At 37.1% G+C, this 15,853-nt stretch overlaps 1 protein-coding gene across 1 annotated transcript in view; it reads left to right on the forward strand.

The window, feature by feature from the left end:
* CRB1 (crumbs cell polarity complex component 1) overlaps positions 1–15,853 on the forward strand; it is a gene marked incomplete at its 5' end in the record, with an annotated part of 107,636 nt that overhangs the window by 14,758 nt on the left and 77,025 nt on the right. Inside the window, 3 exon segments of the mRNA XM_081949153.1 lie at positions 10,794–10,928; positions 10,931–10,979; positions 15,501–15,629. Coding sequence (XP_081805279.1) covers positions 10,794–10,928; positions 10,931–10,979; positions 15,501–15,629 — 313 coding nt within the window.

Raw genomic sequence — 15,853 nt, forward strand, 5'->3', positions numbered from 1 at the left:
TTGCTGTTGCAACAAAAATACTCTCCTCTCCTTTCACTCAAATGGGAAATGAAGGGAGGAACCCTTGAAGTCCATTTGACTCAGTGCTTCAGGATCTCTCCAAACTCTTAAAGGGGAACTGTGAGACCTCACAGGACCTTAATCTTGGAGTCAGGAAGAGTAGGAAAGCAAATGTTCTCATCGGTGGGAAATCAGTTTGCAGCCATTTTAGCTGCAAGGCAGCTGAGCAGGAAATAAATCAGCTCAGCTCTCCAGCGCCACTCATGTCCTGGGGACATAGTGGTTTGGACCCACTTTCATACTGGCACAATCCTCATGCTGAAGTGCCCTGGGTGCATTCCTGAATGCATGTTGTTGTCAGGGAGAATTGTGTGGTTTCATCCTGAAAATTTTAATCAGAAACATAGCTGACATGTAAAAAATATCAAAACAAATAACCCTCCAACAAATTAAGTTTAGCAAGCAATTTCTAGAAAGACAAGGAGCTTGGTAGCAGATAACGCATAGTGTACAAAAATATGATGGTGTTTACAGGAGTGTAAACTTTGCATCCCATCTCTTCTCCACCCCTGGGAAATAAATTGTCAAGGAGTATAGGAGTTATGTCAAAAAGTAAAAGTAGATCTTTTCTTTTGAGTGGCATAGACTTTATTTTGACGTCTGCCTTCAGTTAAGATCCATCACATGGGCACCAAATAATATTTCAAATAAAAAATGTGTTGCTTTCCTGCCACCCTGCTGCTACCAGTATGTGTCTCGGTCCAGGGCAAGTGATGAGAAGAACTACAGAGCCACAGGAAAGACAGAAAGGAGAGAGACGGAAAAGCCCATTAACTGCTGGTACGGCTGCTCTGAAATGATCATATTCAACCTGGACCTCCTGTTGTATGTAGGAAGCGGCATGACATGACTGTATTAGCCAAACCAAAGGCAATAGCTGCAACCCAGAAATAAACTCCTTGATGAAGGGGAAGACAGACTCACCATTCAACAACAAGAAGAAAACTAGTATTAAAAAGGAAAAAAGAAAATTAAATCATCCAGACAGGATTCAGGATTGCTCAGCAGGGCTGGTGGCCTATATCAGGAAGAGAAAGTTGAACATCAGATGGAAGAAAGAGTAGTTTTGTCCTACTTCCAAACTCTCCTCCTCCCCCAGTTTTCCTTTTAACATTTGGCTGATCAGTAGCGTGAAATGTATGGATGGAAACAGGGGTTTTCTTGTCCATTTGTTGTTATAGTCACCTTACCTAGAAAAGTGTCTTCCTCCAATTGCAAAATGCAGAAAGCTTTCTACAGTAGCATTCATACTGTTCTCATTCCTACAGAGCGTGGCAATGATCTTAATATTGTTCGTCTAAAACTTAAAAGAATGTTTAGTAAGTTTATCCTTATTGTGAATCTGATTGTCATTCATTCAGCATCATCTACCATCCAGATAGTTGGTTACGTAGGGATTGAGGAAAGAAGGAAAGGAAAGGAAAGGAAAATTTCTCTTCCAATCTCATGTATTTACAAGCACTGGAATCAAGCAAATTGCTCTTTGTTTATATGACAATTAACATCTTTGGGGAAAAAAAGAAAAACCCACTGTTCTCATTTAAGCTTACTGACTAACCCTACCTACCAGGACAGTAGAACTGAAAGTTTAAAAAATTTAATTTCTTCTAAGGAGAGGTAAATACCCTAAAATAAGGTCAATATCCTGAAATAAATAGGTAGATCAGGATAGGATTTTAAGCATTCCTAAAATGTGGTCAAGCTCTGTAGTGCCAAGAAATTCAAATTACTAGTCATCTTGTAATAATACATAATATCTTTCTAGGATGGATTCATTATATTTATGATCATAACCGGGTGACTGCTTCTGGAGACACACTTTTAGTTCAGCTATAGTTGAAATCAAATTAAGCCATTCAAAAGGACAGTACCAACCATGCAAATCATTGAAAAAAGAAATGCCCTCTATTTCTTCTACTTCTCCCATGGTTTGCAGTTTTCCATCCAGTTGAAAACTGAGCCAATCCTGGGTCGTTAAGAAAATCCCTTTCTGGCAATTCTGCCTTTTATTCTTTCCTGTTTAAGCACAATTTCAAGTTGAGACACCTGTAGGGAAAAAAGAAAAAACGAGCATTCTCCCCAGTCACTAGTCCTCTTGCACATTCTAGGAATGCAGTTTGCATTGAAGTTTATTTTGTTTGGCTTCTTCAGTTCAGGAGTTTTGTTTAGGGAAGTATAGGATGAGAATCCGTATGAGCATAGAATTGTCAGAAGGGTTAAAAACAGCAAAAAAAGTGCGCCATAAAATATAAACCCAAAGAGATGTGCTGAGATACCCACCGGAGAATAGTTTTCTAGCATCCATGCCTAAAATAATAAGAGTAATAATTCCATAAAGGGCAGCTTTCTGTTTCTCCAATAGTAAAAGAGTTGGTTTTAAAGCCCACTTAATAGAATGATTTATCAGCAGCTCCTGCTGTTGTTCGGGTGGTTGTTTAGTTTTCTGCAACTCGCTGTGAGTGAGATGTGTTAAATGCATGAGCCAGAGGGAATCTTGCATGAAACTCCCAAGGTGTCTCTGCTGGTAATAAAAATCCTCATTTACTCAGTCAGAGGGAGCTTGCCTATTGCTATTAGCCCAGCCTGACACCATGAATCACAGTGGGAAATCATCCACCCTCATCTCATTTCCCTGGGATGTTAAAAAAGCTTATAACTTTTGATATGTATGCTGAGAGCTCGCAATAAATCAACCACGGTAATGCTAACCAAATGCTCTCGTTACCGGCTCTGGGTTGCAAGTTGCTCTGTGAGCTCTCCAGACGGTTTTCTGCAACTGATCATCTGGATGAATTTTTTTTTTGTCCCCCTTCATCAAAGAGCTAAGAAATGCCTCATACAATTTTCACTAGAAGAAAGGAGCTTAGTATGCCTGAATCACAGGGAAGACTGAACATTTAGGCAGTCAGGAGAGCAGTGGGAGGAGAATCTGCATTTTTATTGAGCTTATTCTATATCTCTATATATACATATATGGATATACCTCGTATATAGTGCTTCTGTTGGAGAGCTGATGGAGTTCAACTGGTGCTGGACTTACAGGAAATAGAAAACAGTTGTGTTTCATTATGTAAATATTTGTTAATCTGAAGAAAATATAGAATTCTCCAGAGAATTCTAGTTTCCTGTGTTCCTGATGGGGCACTACAAAGTGTAGTTAAGATCTATCTTGAAGAAAAGTGTTGACTTTCAAAGTCAGCATTATACAGAAGGACACTGTGGGTTTTCTTAGGTAACATGTAGACTAAGAGATTAAACGCGGCTTTTTAAAAGATTGAAAATCAGAGGCTATTATTTTTTAAATGGTTAATGATGTTTCTTTTCTGGGTCTCACTCCAACTTTGTTGGATTACACTTAGTATTTCTCTTTGAATAACTGGAGACAAAGGCTATTTTATCTGCAGGAGGTCATTAGGTGACAATTTTCTTCATCTTATTCTATTCTTAACATGGAATAGGTGGTAGATTATTGTTCAGTTATAGATGGAACTTGAGGCCACCACATAATTATTTGCTCAAGTTCCCACGCTGCAACTTCATTTATTATCAAAATGCAATTTCTCACTTAAAATAATCCAAGCCATATACATGTGCGTATACTGTTGTGGCCAGCTAGTGGAGCTGGCAGCAGAGTCGGACAGTGAGGCGATTGGGGAGGAGTATGGGCCAGTCCTAGAAGCTGGGGAAAGCTTGGATGAGAGCTCTGTGTCGCAGGCAGAGATGGGGCCGAGGCCCCCTGGAAGTGATCAGGTGCCTATGAAGCTAGATAGGAATGAGGCAGAGAAACATCTAGAGCCTGTTCCCAGTGTGGGCATGCACAGAGTTTCCAAAAGAAAAGATCAACTCAGAAAACAAGGTCGACTTGGGAGTAAAGTCACAGGTGGAAGGTGATTGGTCCCTCCCATAGGAAATAAAAGAGGAGCGAAAGGGGAGTGGGCTTTTGCAGGAAACAATTCGTTTGTTCGGCTGTTAGATTCGTTTCAGGAGTGTGAAAATCTGTTTGTGAATCTCAGAGACTCGGTGCCCAATCTTTTTCTTGCACAGCACCTCATTTGGCAAATATTTACATGGCAGCTTTCCAAGATAGATAAGGTCTGTCATAATTACGCTTTTGAAAGACGGTTCGCCAGGCCTTGCTGAATGTGAATGAGAGGAATTCACATTCATTTAATAAAAGGGGTTTTGTCGGGACCAGGACTCTGCTTCGTGCTTTTTGAGGAAGACTAGGTCAGAACATATACACATGCAATATACATACACATAATGGTGTGTTTATTTTATATGTGTATGTCTGTAGCTGTATATATTTTCCATTGCAGTGTATTGCAGTGGCTACATTTTTACAGATGGAAAGAGCCTTTTGCTCAGTAGCCTAAGGCAAGTTATTGGTTTGACAGACCAATGGTCTGATCCAGCACAGCAAAATCAAGCTGTAGTTTCACGTTAATGATAAAGTGGGGGTTCGGAGCGAGGAGGGTATATTTGTTTTAATATGATTGTTCTGAGATTTATATACACAATGTATTTATTATTGTCACTGTGTTATCAAATGTTCACAGGGAACCGCTGTTAACAAGTCATGACAGATTTATGGTCACTAGACAGTGTTTGGTGTATATGGGTGTATTTGTGTGTATATATATATATAAAAAGCTGTTACATATGACAATTTTATTGAGAAACATATCCCTCCCATCCTCGATATCTGCCTATTGTTCCTCGGTATAATCTTTTTGTTATTCTTTTCTTAAACTTCAAATTGTTTCAGCAATTGCAAAATATGGGGATCTGTACACTTGTGACGTGAAAACAATTCTCAGGGTTAAATATGTTGCCCATTGTCTCGGGGCAAAGAATATGATGTGCATGTCTAGAGATCTTTTTCATTAACAACATGGTGGTCTGATTATACAGTTGTTTGCAGACATGTTTTGAGAATAAAGTATGTTCTTTGGGAGGAACACGAGAACATGTATCTCTCAAAATATTCATGCAAAACCTGTGTGAAGCCGTTGTTATGGTATTTCATGCACACCATTCATGTTTCACAACATGCCGGGCAAATATCACACTCATCCATGCACTACCTCCATTCGAATGAAATGAATCCAATCTTCAACTTGAATCTTTGAATGGAATTCGTTGGAATGTTTTGAATTACTCTGGAGAGTTAAAAGTGATTTGGAATTTCATAGAATCATGAAGTTGGAAAGGACTTTGTGGGAAACTGAATTCATCCCTCAATTCAAAGAATAAATCGTAATTAATGTTTCCATAACATTGTCCAGCCCTTATTGAATTCTTCCATGGAATAGAAACCCACCCCTTTCCTTGGTAATCAGCTCTACTGTCAAACTGCTCTTGCTCTTAGATAATAATATACCAGTAATACTCTTTCTTGGTTTTCATCGATTCAAAGATGATAATATTTGTCTATCCATAGACTGGACCGGATATTGAACAGTATAATGTGTTTGCTGGTGTTAACCTGTGCAGCTGCCAATGAATTTCACCATCATCTCTACAAACCCTCCTTGTGAAAGTGCTTAGAGAAATTCTGCTCTTCTATTTATGTCTCAGTCTCTTGTTAGAATTGTTTAGGCAGGTTCAGCTGCAGAGGTAGCAAGAGGTTTAAAAGAATTTCTACTACTTTTTTTTTTAAAAAGTTTGGTTTCCGCTTTTTTGTATAATCCTTGGAATTTCCACAAATGCATGTATTTCATTGTTGTTCCTTAACTCAGTCCTGCAAATGATCTGCAGTATAATTCCTGTTAATCTCTGTAGTAAATTAATCATGTTTGTAAGCTCAGAAAAGCTAGTGGAGGCGAACTCTTTTTTTGTAAGAGTTATTTCAACTTTAAATAGTTAAAAAAATTTATTTAAAAGTTGGACTAGGACATTTTCTGCATTTTTATAAGCTCTTTGTTGGACACTTTGGAGATAGCAGTATTGTCCTTTCATTATTTTTATTTTATCTTTCCCAGAAGACATAATTGAAGTGGTGGTGGGGCATATTTCAGAAGCTTTTTATTATAAAACTGTTTCATCTATCGAGATGACACTTTGTTCAGTAAAGGATCCACCTGCTATTTTCATCCCATTCTGTTCAAAGTTGAAATAGTTGCAGTTATTTTGACATTTTATGGGCTATGGTTGAATATTTTGTTGAATCAAATCTTCAATTGGATTATATCAAATCTTTATGCCTTCAAATCTCAATTATGAATCAAATTTCAGCCGATTTGCACATCTCTGATGTTTATGCCATTATCCAACTACCTTTTGCCCATGCTTTGATCCAAATCATGTAACAGTATGATATATTGTGCTTGTGGTATAGAAATATCAAAAGTCAGTTTATCTCAGGAAAATAGATTATATTTTATCAAATAAGATCTAATTTATCTTTACATAATTATATTCTGATAGGACTAGCAACTGAGCTGTATTTCATTGGCAATGGTGTCTTCCATTACATCTGAGATACTAGACAAATGTAGACTCTAGAAGACAAGCCATGTAGTACATGTAGCTGTATTTTACAGGTGGGAACTCAGACGCGTTGTCCAGAGATTACCAGGTATCTCACTCACGTGAAACAGTTGCTTCACTCTGACTTATGGTATAGTTGGAATGACTGACTCAATGGAATTTATTAGCTAGTTATACCAAGGAAACAGCCATGATGAAACTGAGCCTAGAGCAACTTTTTAAAATCATATGTATTGAAAAATTTCATATATTAACAAACCAGCCTGATGCAACTTTTTGGTATAACCAGAGAAATGTATCCTGTTAAGTAGCCAAAGTTTACTACGGTACATTCAGTGATAAATGTTGATAGTTGTAGCAAATGTCCTGTTTTCCTTGCTTTGTTTCCATTGCTAGAAAAACAAACAGCACAACCAAATGCCTGAAAAGAGCACGGCTCTTCAGGAAAATAGACATAAGAAGAATGAACCTATTAGCATCTTAAATTACATGTCAAGCAATTTATATAAAGAATAATGGTCAAATCCAAGTGGCCTCTTGGGTTATTTCAGCAGTTTGAATTTAAACACCTGGATTGTTGTTTGTTATGAAAAAAAGATTTCAATGATGAGTAGATAAAACAATTTATTATTCAAGGGGAAAAATGAAGATGAATAACACACACACACACACACACATACCCCTCTCTTTTAGGATAAGCAGCAGGGCTGAGTTGCTGCTGGCATAACTGCCAGTTCGGTGCATGCACAAATTTTGCACGCTCACTTTGCTCATGCGCACGCCAGATGCGCACTCTGCGCCCCTGCATATTTGCACATAAATAGGTCTGCACATGGGCAAAACGTTACAAAAAGAGAAAATTAATTTGTGCAATGAAAATCGTTCAGCGCATGCACAGAAGCAAAAATCAAAATGGCGCTGCCCTAGGAGAACCGGTTCGGGGGCGTAGCAGGCATGGGGCGCTGCCAGTTCCAGTGACTCAGGCCACCAAACCACTACCGATTTGGCAAAACTGGTCCAAACTGGTAGGAATCCACCACTGGTAAGCAGTATTATGCAGAATCAGAAAAGATGTAAGAAATAGCAAAAAAAAAAAACATACTGTCAGCCCCTGTGCTCTCAGCAGCTCAGGGCTGCTATTCCGTCAGTGGGGAGATTCATGACTAGGGCGTTTCGTGACTTGGATTGCTGCTGTCAGTTAAGGCTCTTTCGGAAACACCACACTTGTTTCCCTGCCGTGCCAAGAGCTTGAAGGACCTTTGGATCCTGCAGTGACTTTCATACAGAATGGCACCAGCGCAGGCGTGGCAATGTAAACCAGCATGGTCTGTCACGTCATCAGAGTATCTTAAGTGTATTGCGTGCACATAGGAGAGCGCGGGCCAATGGAGGGTGGAACACAGGAGGGTTTAAATGGTGGAGGGAAGTACAGAATTGCAGGCTTGACTTTAATTCACTTGTGTTTTGCACTGTGTGTTAGTTGGAAGTACCAGAACAGGCTTATAAAGATTACATTTACTACCAACTATCTGCTTAGTCATCTTGTTTGTTTTCTTTGCCTGAACGTAACCCGACAATTATGACATTAGATAAGAAAAGGAAACATTGCTAAAAGTAGTTTACCTCAAGTATTCTCACAATGCTTCTTCATTATTTTCTTTGCAACAAAAATCCTTGTTTCCACTTCATTCATATCACCTCATGCATTGCCTGCTATTTCTTAAACTTCTTTACCTCTGTTTTCCGGGATTTCGCTAACTTTGCTTTTCCATCTCAATAAGTTCACTCTTCCTACGTGTGTTTGTTTAGAAGTCAATATTCATTCTCTCTCTCTCCAAACCATCTCAATGCATTCCTTTCATCCCTCACTTCTGTTCTTAGTCCACATTAATTCAGCATTTACTCAGTCCTAACCTTATCACATCTAGTTTTATCACATACACTTGTTAAGTATCCCACTCCCACCTTATTCAGTTTTTCCTGGCATACTCAATTCTCACTTGCATATAACAAAATGAGCTGAAGAACATTATTATACATAGCAATTGTTGCTTCAATTGATAAATATTCATTTCTTGCAAAAAAAATCACATAATACTGCTTTTCTCTTAGTGTTCGCACATCTTTTTTCTCATATTTTTCATCTTTAGTAAGCATTCTACCAAGTATAAAACTCATCTACCTGCTCTAGTTTTTCACAATGTATGTGCAACTTGTAATTATTCACTTCATTTTTCTTGTCTAAAACAACTACTTTGGTCTTTAATAATTTTTTTAGAGTCATATAGCTTGTTGCATCATACAAACAATTGGACATTTGCAGCAAAATCATTGGGAATTTGTTGCTTAGACATATATCCACAACCCACAAGTAGTTCTTATACTCTTATCCATAAGTACATTAAAAAATCAATGAGACGTCACCCATCTTCGTCTTATCCCAGTTCAATGATGAACCAGCCATTCAGTTTATTCTCACATGGCCTTTGCTTCTCTAATATTTCTTATATTGCAGTCATAAAATATACTGTAACTTAATATTCATGTAAAACATTCCATACTTTGAGCCAATTGACTTTATCATACACTTTCTCTAATTAGCATATAATAAACTTTGTTACATTAATAGCACTTTGGCTTATATACTGCTCCACAGTGCTTTACAGCTCTCTCTAAGCAGTTTACAGTATCAGCATTTTATATTTCCTCCAACAAGCTGGGTCCTCACTTTACCGACCTGGGAAAGATAGAAGGTTGAGTCAACCTTGAGCTGGTCAGGATCGAACTCCTGGCTGTGGACAAAGTTAGCCTGCAATTCTGCATTTTAACCATTGCACCACCATGGCCATTAGTGTGTAGTTCAGTTGACTTACTAAAGAGCAAAAATCTTGATCTGCATACTTTCTATCTGACAGATCCATAGGGGTCTTTTTACAACATTTTCAGAAGTTGTTTGCCAATACCTTCTTCTAGGATGTTTTTATATCTCCCATTCAATTGGTCTTCATGCTTAAGGGAAGACTAAAACATGAGTCTACTAGTCCTTGTCTAGTGCCTTTAACTGTTATACAATAGTAAGTTGTCTCCTATTAAACTTATACATAGTGGTAACACACAGTAATACATTCAAAGATTGTCTATAAAAAAACTCCACAAAGAATTCTAAATATTAAATCTTATAATCTTATAGTGATGCTAACCACACCAGTAACATTTTTGGTTTGATAAAGTCAAATGAATTAACACCTTGGCTAAACATGGATTCTAGAAATATACCTTTAGTAAAAAAAAAAAAAAAGTAGGATACTTTCCTATTTTTTCTCATACTTTTTGACATGCATTTTAGATCATCATTCAGAATTAAATCTATATCCTTTACTTCGCTGTAGGTATTCATCAGCTTTACTGTATAAGACCTGACCACGTTCATTCTGATCTATTACACCCTTCTCTTTTCTTACAGTTTTACACACACAATGTATTTATTTTTCCATCATTCATTTCAAGGATACATTAATGTTCTTTACAATATAATCCTGTTATCTTCCAAGTCACAAGACATAAGCCATTATTATCATGAGAAGAGCTTTACTGCTTTTGGTCAGCTGAAGCTTTCACACAGTATGTAGAAAACTAGGTTGTAGCCTTGTTAATATCTGTGCCACAATAAATGTTTTCTGCTGAAGATCTAAGATACATTTAAAAATCTAAGGATCTAATATATGCTAAAAATTAAACACATTTGATACATTTGGACCTGCATATAGGGGTTTCTTTGGAGCAGGTAAATGACATGGAACATGTTGGACATAACTAAGCCATCAAAGCCCACCCCTTTACACATGAAAAAGTGGAGGAACTTAATTTCCTCATCACACCCAGCATTTTGCTGTTGCTGTTGTTGGGATCTCCCTTAAATATTGTGTGAACCTGGTCAATTCACAGAACCTTCCCAACTTTAGCAGAGAACATTTATTAGATAAAATGTTATATTTTAAAGCTGTCTCCAAGGAACTCATTGATCAGACTCTACAGACAACAATGTTAGAAAATGAGAGCTCTGCTTTTTGTCCTCATTAAAATCTAGATTTCTGCCTCTTCCCTCAGATATGAAACAAAAAATAATCATTGTAAAATTTGGGAACCAAAAGAGTTTTAAATCATTGTATAAAGCTATAAGTTGTCATCTATTTTCAGAACAGGCACTTTTGACATGTCTTCAACTTCAACTTTTACTGCAGGTATCAATTGTGAACTAGAAATCAATGAATGTTTGTCAGAGCCTTGTCTGATTGATGAAGCCTGTCATGATACTCTAGGTGGCTGTTACTGTTCCTGCACACTTGGCTTCCTTGGTGATCACTGTGCCATCAACAATGAAGTCAACCATGCCTCAATGAAGGGCAGTGCATAGATTCTATCAATGGATATGCCCTCTCACCTTTTGGATGACTTGTTTATAGCAGATGTCAAGTCCTTTTTTTTGTTCCACCTAACTTTCTGAAAACACCTGTTGGTCATGTAGATAAACATGTGGATTGTGTGACATTGATTCACTAATTGCAACTGGAATTTGGACAAGTTAGAAAATGTAGATAGTCTGCATGTAAAGGAACTTACAACAGTTCTTTTAAGGTGCTGTTTGAAATTACAACAGCACTGGAAAAAGTGACGTATCACCGTTTTTCATACTTACAACTGTTGCTGCATCCCCATGGCTGCATGATCAAAATGCAGATGTTAGACAACTGACTCATATTTATGGTTGCAGTGTCCTGGGGTCATGTGATCACCTTTTGCAACCTTCTGGCAAGCAAAATCAAGGAGGATTCACTCAACACTTATGCTACTAACTTAACAACTGCAGTGATTCTCTTAACAATTGGTCCTAAAAGTCCTAAAATGGGGCAAATTTTGAGCTCAATTGTGATTGTAAGGCAAGAACTACCTATATAGCCAGAAACCAAACCAAACCCCAAGCTAACTTTATTCTTATTTCAATAGTTTAGTATTTAAGATCCATTTTATCTATTTTAGATTTATAATTTAGACCCAACAGTTTAGTTCAATAAGTCTCTTTCAGTTTGAACATGGATTATTTCATCATATTTGCAATGTTATCAATGTTACAATGTTAGTTGACTTTGTAATATTTATATAATATGTAACACAGGAAACATTCTCATGAGTTACATAATAAACAAAACTCTGAAATCTTTCCATCAGACAAGAAGCAATTGGGTCTAACAACAGGGAGGGGGGAAAAGATTGAGTTTAGGCTACAATCATGAAATTGGAATCATCAATAGAGAAAGGCATAAACTGGCATGAATTAGGCCAGCTGCAGATGTCATAAATGAAACGACTGTCTCAACTTCACTGAACTTGAAAACCACTGGGGACTGGACTAAGAAATGTCAGCACTGTAGTTTAGACTCAATAGCCAACAACTCTTATGAAAGGAGATAATAAGATAACCACTTCCATACAGCCATCTGGAAGACAATATGGATGTGTCCATGAAATCAATAGGACTTGAGTTCAACTCAAAAAAAAAAAACTTTAGTAAGGCTGTGCACTGATCCAGGTTCAAAGGAGAAAATGTGATTCTGAGTATGAGGGTACGTACCTAAATACTTATTTTCCTGGTATTGAATAACAGAAGCTCCATCACTCCCAGAATAGATATAGGATTTATTGAAAGGTGTGACACAACAGAAATTTTTTCCCCTTTTGAATTTGGAGCATGGTGCTACTCTTGACTTCATCTTAGGCAGTGGTGAAATTCTTTTTTTTTTACTACTGGTTCTATGGCTTGGTGGGCATGGTGTGGCTTGGTTAGTGTAGTAGGGGAAGGATACTCCAAAATCTCCATTCCCACACCACTCTGGAGCCAGCCAGAGGTGGCATTTACCAGTACTTTGAACTACTCAAATTTCCATTATCGGTTCTCCAGAACCTGTCAGAACCTGCTGAATTTCACCCCGATCTTAAGCATCATACATATTTCAAGTTAAAAAAACCCAAATGTACAATAATGGATTGCTGAACTTTGGAAAAATGAATTCTAGTATAATAGTTACAGCTGATTGTTTGTAACTGCATAAAATCTTAGGATTTTCTACCGGATTTTTTAAATATTGAGAAATATTTAAACCTGTACCATACCACTTGTAGGCTGTATTACTACAGCCCAAATTCCCAAACCCGTGTATATCCCATCTATTAATGAATATGGAAGCTTTCCAAAATAGCTGCATTTTAAAAATAATAATATTGCTGCTTTATAATCAAGGACACATGATTTCCCATTGTTTTCCTCCACTTCGTTTCATGTCTTCCTCTAATATTGCATTGCGCAAACCTGAAATTTCCCCTAATGATTCCTTTCCTTCTCTTCCTCTTGTGTGTGGGAGGGTGCTTGTGTGTGTAACAATGAATGACATAAATAAGGAGAACCTCAAAACAGAAATCATGGTTTTAATAAAGATAGGGTCCCATTGGGAATTCAAGCCTCAAAATATAAATCAGTGCATTGTCCTATCAACACAGACCAGACACACTGGGATAAGGTACCCTTTTTTAGTTATATTTAAAAAATAGGTTTTATTTATGCTGCTGTACGAGGGAGATAACCAAGTTGTCTACTGAAGTAATGGTTCTGGTGACAAGGTCGGGGTTTCTGCTCTTAGCAGATTAAAAAATGCAGCTTTATACAAGCGCTCAAGGATTCTCAAAAATCCAAATTGTTTTGTTATTTTCTTTGTCAGAGCAATTTTGGAATCCAGATGGTAGGTAGGTAGATTATTTTTTAAAAATATAACATGCTGGAAGAGATTCCATGGCCAATTTTTAGGGGGTCTTTTAATGAGCCCTTAATCCCTTGAATCGGGGTGGAATCGGGGGCAACTGAATGAAGCTGAGTGTCTACTGGCCAGTTGCCCTTCCTGTTGCCAATGCAGAGTTTGCAGCTGATATTTACTCATTGTGCCCAGAGAGAGAAATATCTGCTGCTACCTAGGATCGAACTCTCAGCTGATTCTGAGGCAAGAGCTCCACCTCTAGGCCACTGCACCACTCAGATTCCATGCCCAATGCAGATATTTCAATAAAACTAAAATAGTATCTTAGCTCCTTGGTTAAGTTTTTGGGAAGAGAAAGATGGACATTAGCAAGTTGTTCCTTTTGACTCATTCAGTATTTTGACTATTACGAATATTCTCCTTGATTGGTTTTGACTCATTCAACTAGTCCCCAAGTCCTCTAGTGAACTCATGCAGAAAATATCGAGCATTAATTGCAAAATAATAATAATAATAATAATAATAATAATAATAATAATAATAATAATAATAATAATAATAATAATGTGGGAACTGCAGCAAAGCACTCTAGAATATTTTATGGTGCTCTTTAGTTGCAGATGTTCTCTGTATATAACAGGATGTTTTAACAGGATGTCTTTTACTACTGTTCTGAGAGTAATTTCTTCAGCATAACTTCATCTATCTTTAATAGTATTGCACAACTACAATACAAAGTACATTACATAGTTCAGTTCTGCTACTTGCAAGTGTGAGTTACAACCATGCAAATGTTTATGCATGTAGCAGACCGACTATAATACCACATAAATTCAGTGGAATTGCACATGTACACATACAATACAACACAAAACATAGCTATTCTGAGAAAGCCAAGTTAATATGATACAAATAATCATAGCTTGGCGTATAACTATTTCTTAAATCCAAAAAGGCTTTGTTTAAAAAAACAGTATTGTCTGATCTGGTCCTCCTACGTTTTTCAAAATTTTCAGTCCCAAAGCACTCAAATGTACAACCCTTGTATTCAAAAGGATCCATTGAATGAGCATTTTCAATTAAATTAAGAAGTTTTCTTTCTGTCAATCTTTTTCTGAAGTCTGACCTACATATATAATCTCCCACCCTGTCACAGAAGAATATATATCCTACCTTAATGTTATGTACTGCAGTGTATTGTTTTAATGAATATTTTTATGGAAATTGGAATAGATGAAAGCCCCAAATTGTCTCAGAGGAATTCTAGTAGAATTTTTTTTTAACACTGCTAGTCTCAGCAGCAGCTTTGCTTTCAGTCTGGTCTTGAAGTTGGATCAATGAAGAGGGATTATGTTTGTAGATAATGAGATGCAAATTCAGGAATATGCCTGGAAATACAAATATAAAAAAATAAAAAATAAAACTAGGGTTCTCAGTTTCATTTCAGCTTTGAATGACTAGTAAAACATGGAAAAAGTTTCACCTAAGCATTAAAGATGATTACAAAGAATCTACCTTCGAAGCGACCCATCACAGTTGTATTGATAGGTAAAATGAAAAAGAAGAAAGAAGAAAAGAAATGCAGGTTTCTCAGTGGTGGTAGTGGAAGAAATTAGCTAAAGAAAACAGGATTTTAAGAAGAAGCATTAATATCTTAGATGGGAAATCTTCAGGGAAATGAGACTCTTGCTTTACCAATAAACAACCATTAAAACAAGGGTCGGTAACATGTAGCCCCAAGATTTCTTCCTAATTTTGAAGTCACTTTGGTAAAACTAATCTGCCCCTCCCCTGACAGCTGAGGGTTGGTGGGAATAATGTAAAACAATGGAAAAGGATTGCATACCTTTTATTTTTATTACCGTTTATTTGTATTGTTTTTAAGCGATGCTTCAGAACAGTGATTAAGGGTGGTTTATAACACATTAAATATAAACACATTGCAGCCCACAAACCAGTGATCTAAGCAATGTGACTTGGTCCTATGGAGCAAAATATGTTTCCTGCTCCTGCATTAGATCATTCCTAGAGGCCCATTGCTAGCTATACAGGGTTTCTTCCCCCAGGATAGAGAAAACTACACCGTTGTTCAGAGGAGGAGTAGGGACCAAAAAATATTTCTGTGTTTCTTTTATTGCAATGCAGATATAGCTGCAATTGCACAGGCAGTGGATACGTGGGTCTGCATTGTGAAATACCTCTTCGCTTTTGCTGGTCACATCCGTGTCATGATAATGGTACCTGTGAAGGGTTCCATGTGTCACTACTGACCAGGTAAGCTCTGCATTATTTCACAAGTATCCATCTCTGCTGGTTATCTTTTGCTGAATGAGTTGTTGTTGTTGTTTTAAAAAAAAACATACACACACAGGGATATATCTATATACGTATGATCAGCTTTTATATGCACAAGGGGGAAATTCTTCCCGTTTTCTCGTTTTTATTATTTTTATAGTTTTTTCTTATTTTTTTCTGTTTTATTAAAGTGAAAAAAAAAA

Source organism: Natrix helvetica, assembly GCF_964273705.1.
Source record: "Natrix helvetica genome assembly, chromosome: 3".
Taxonomy (NCBI): Eukaryota; Metazoa; Chordata; class Lepidosauria; order Squamata; family Natricidae; genus Natrix; species Natrix helvetica.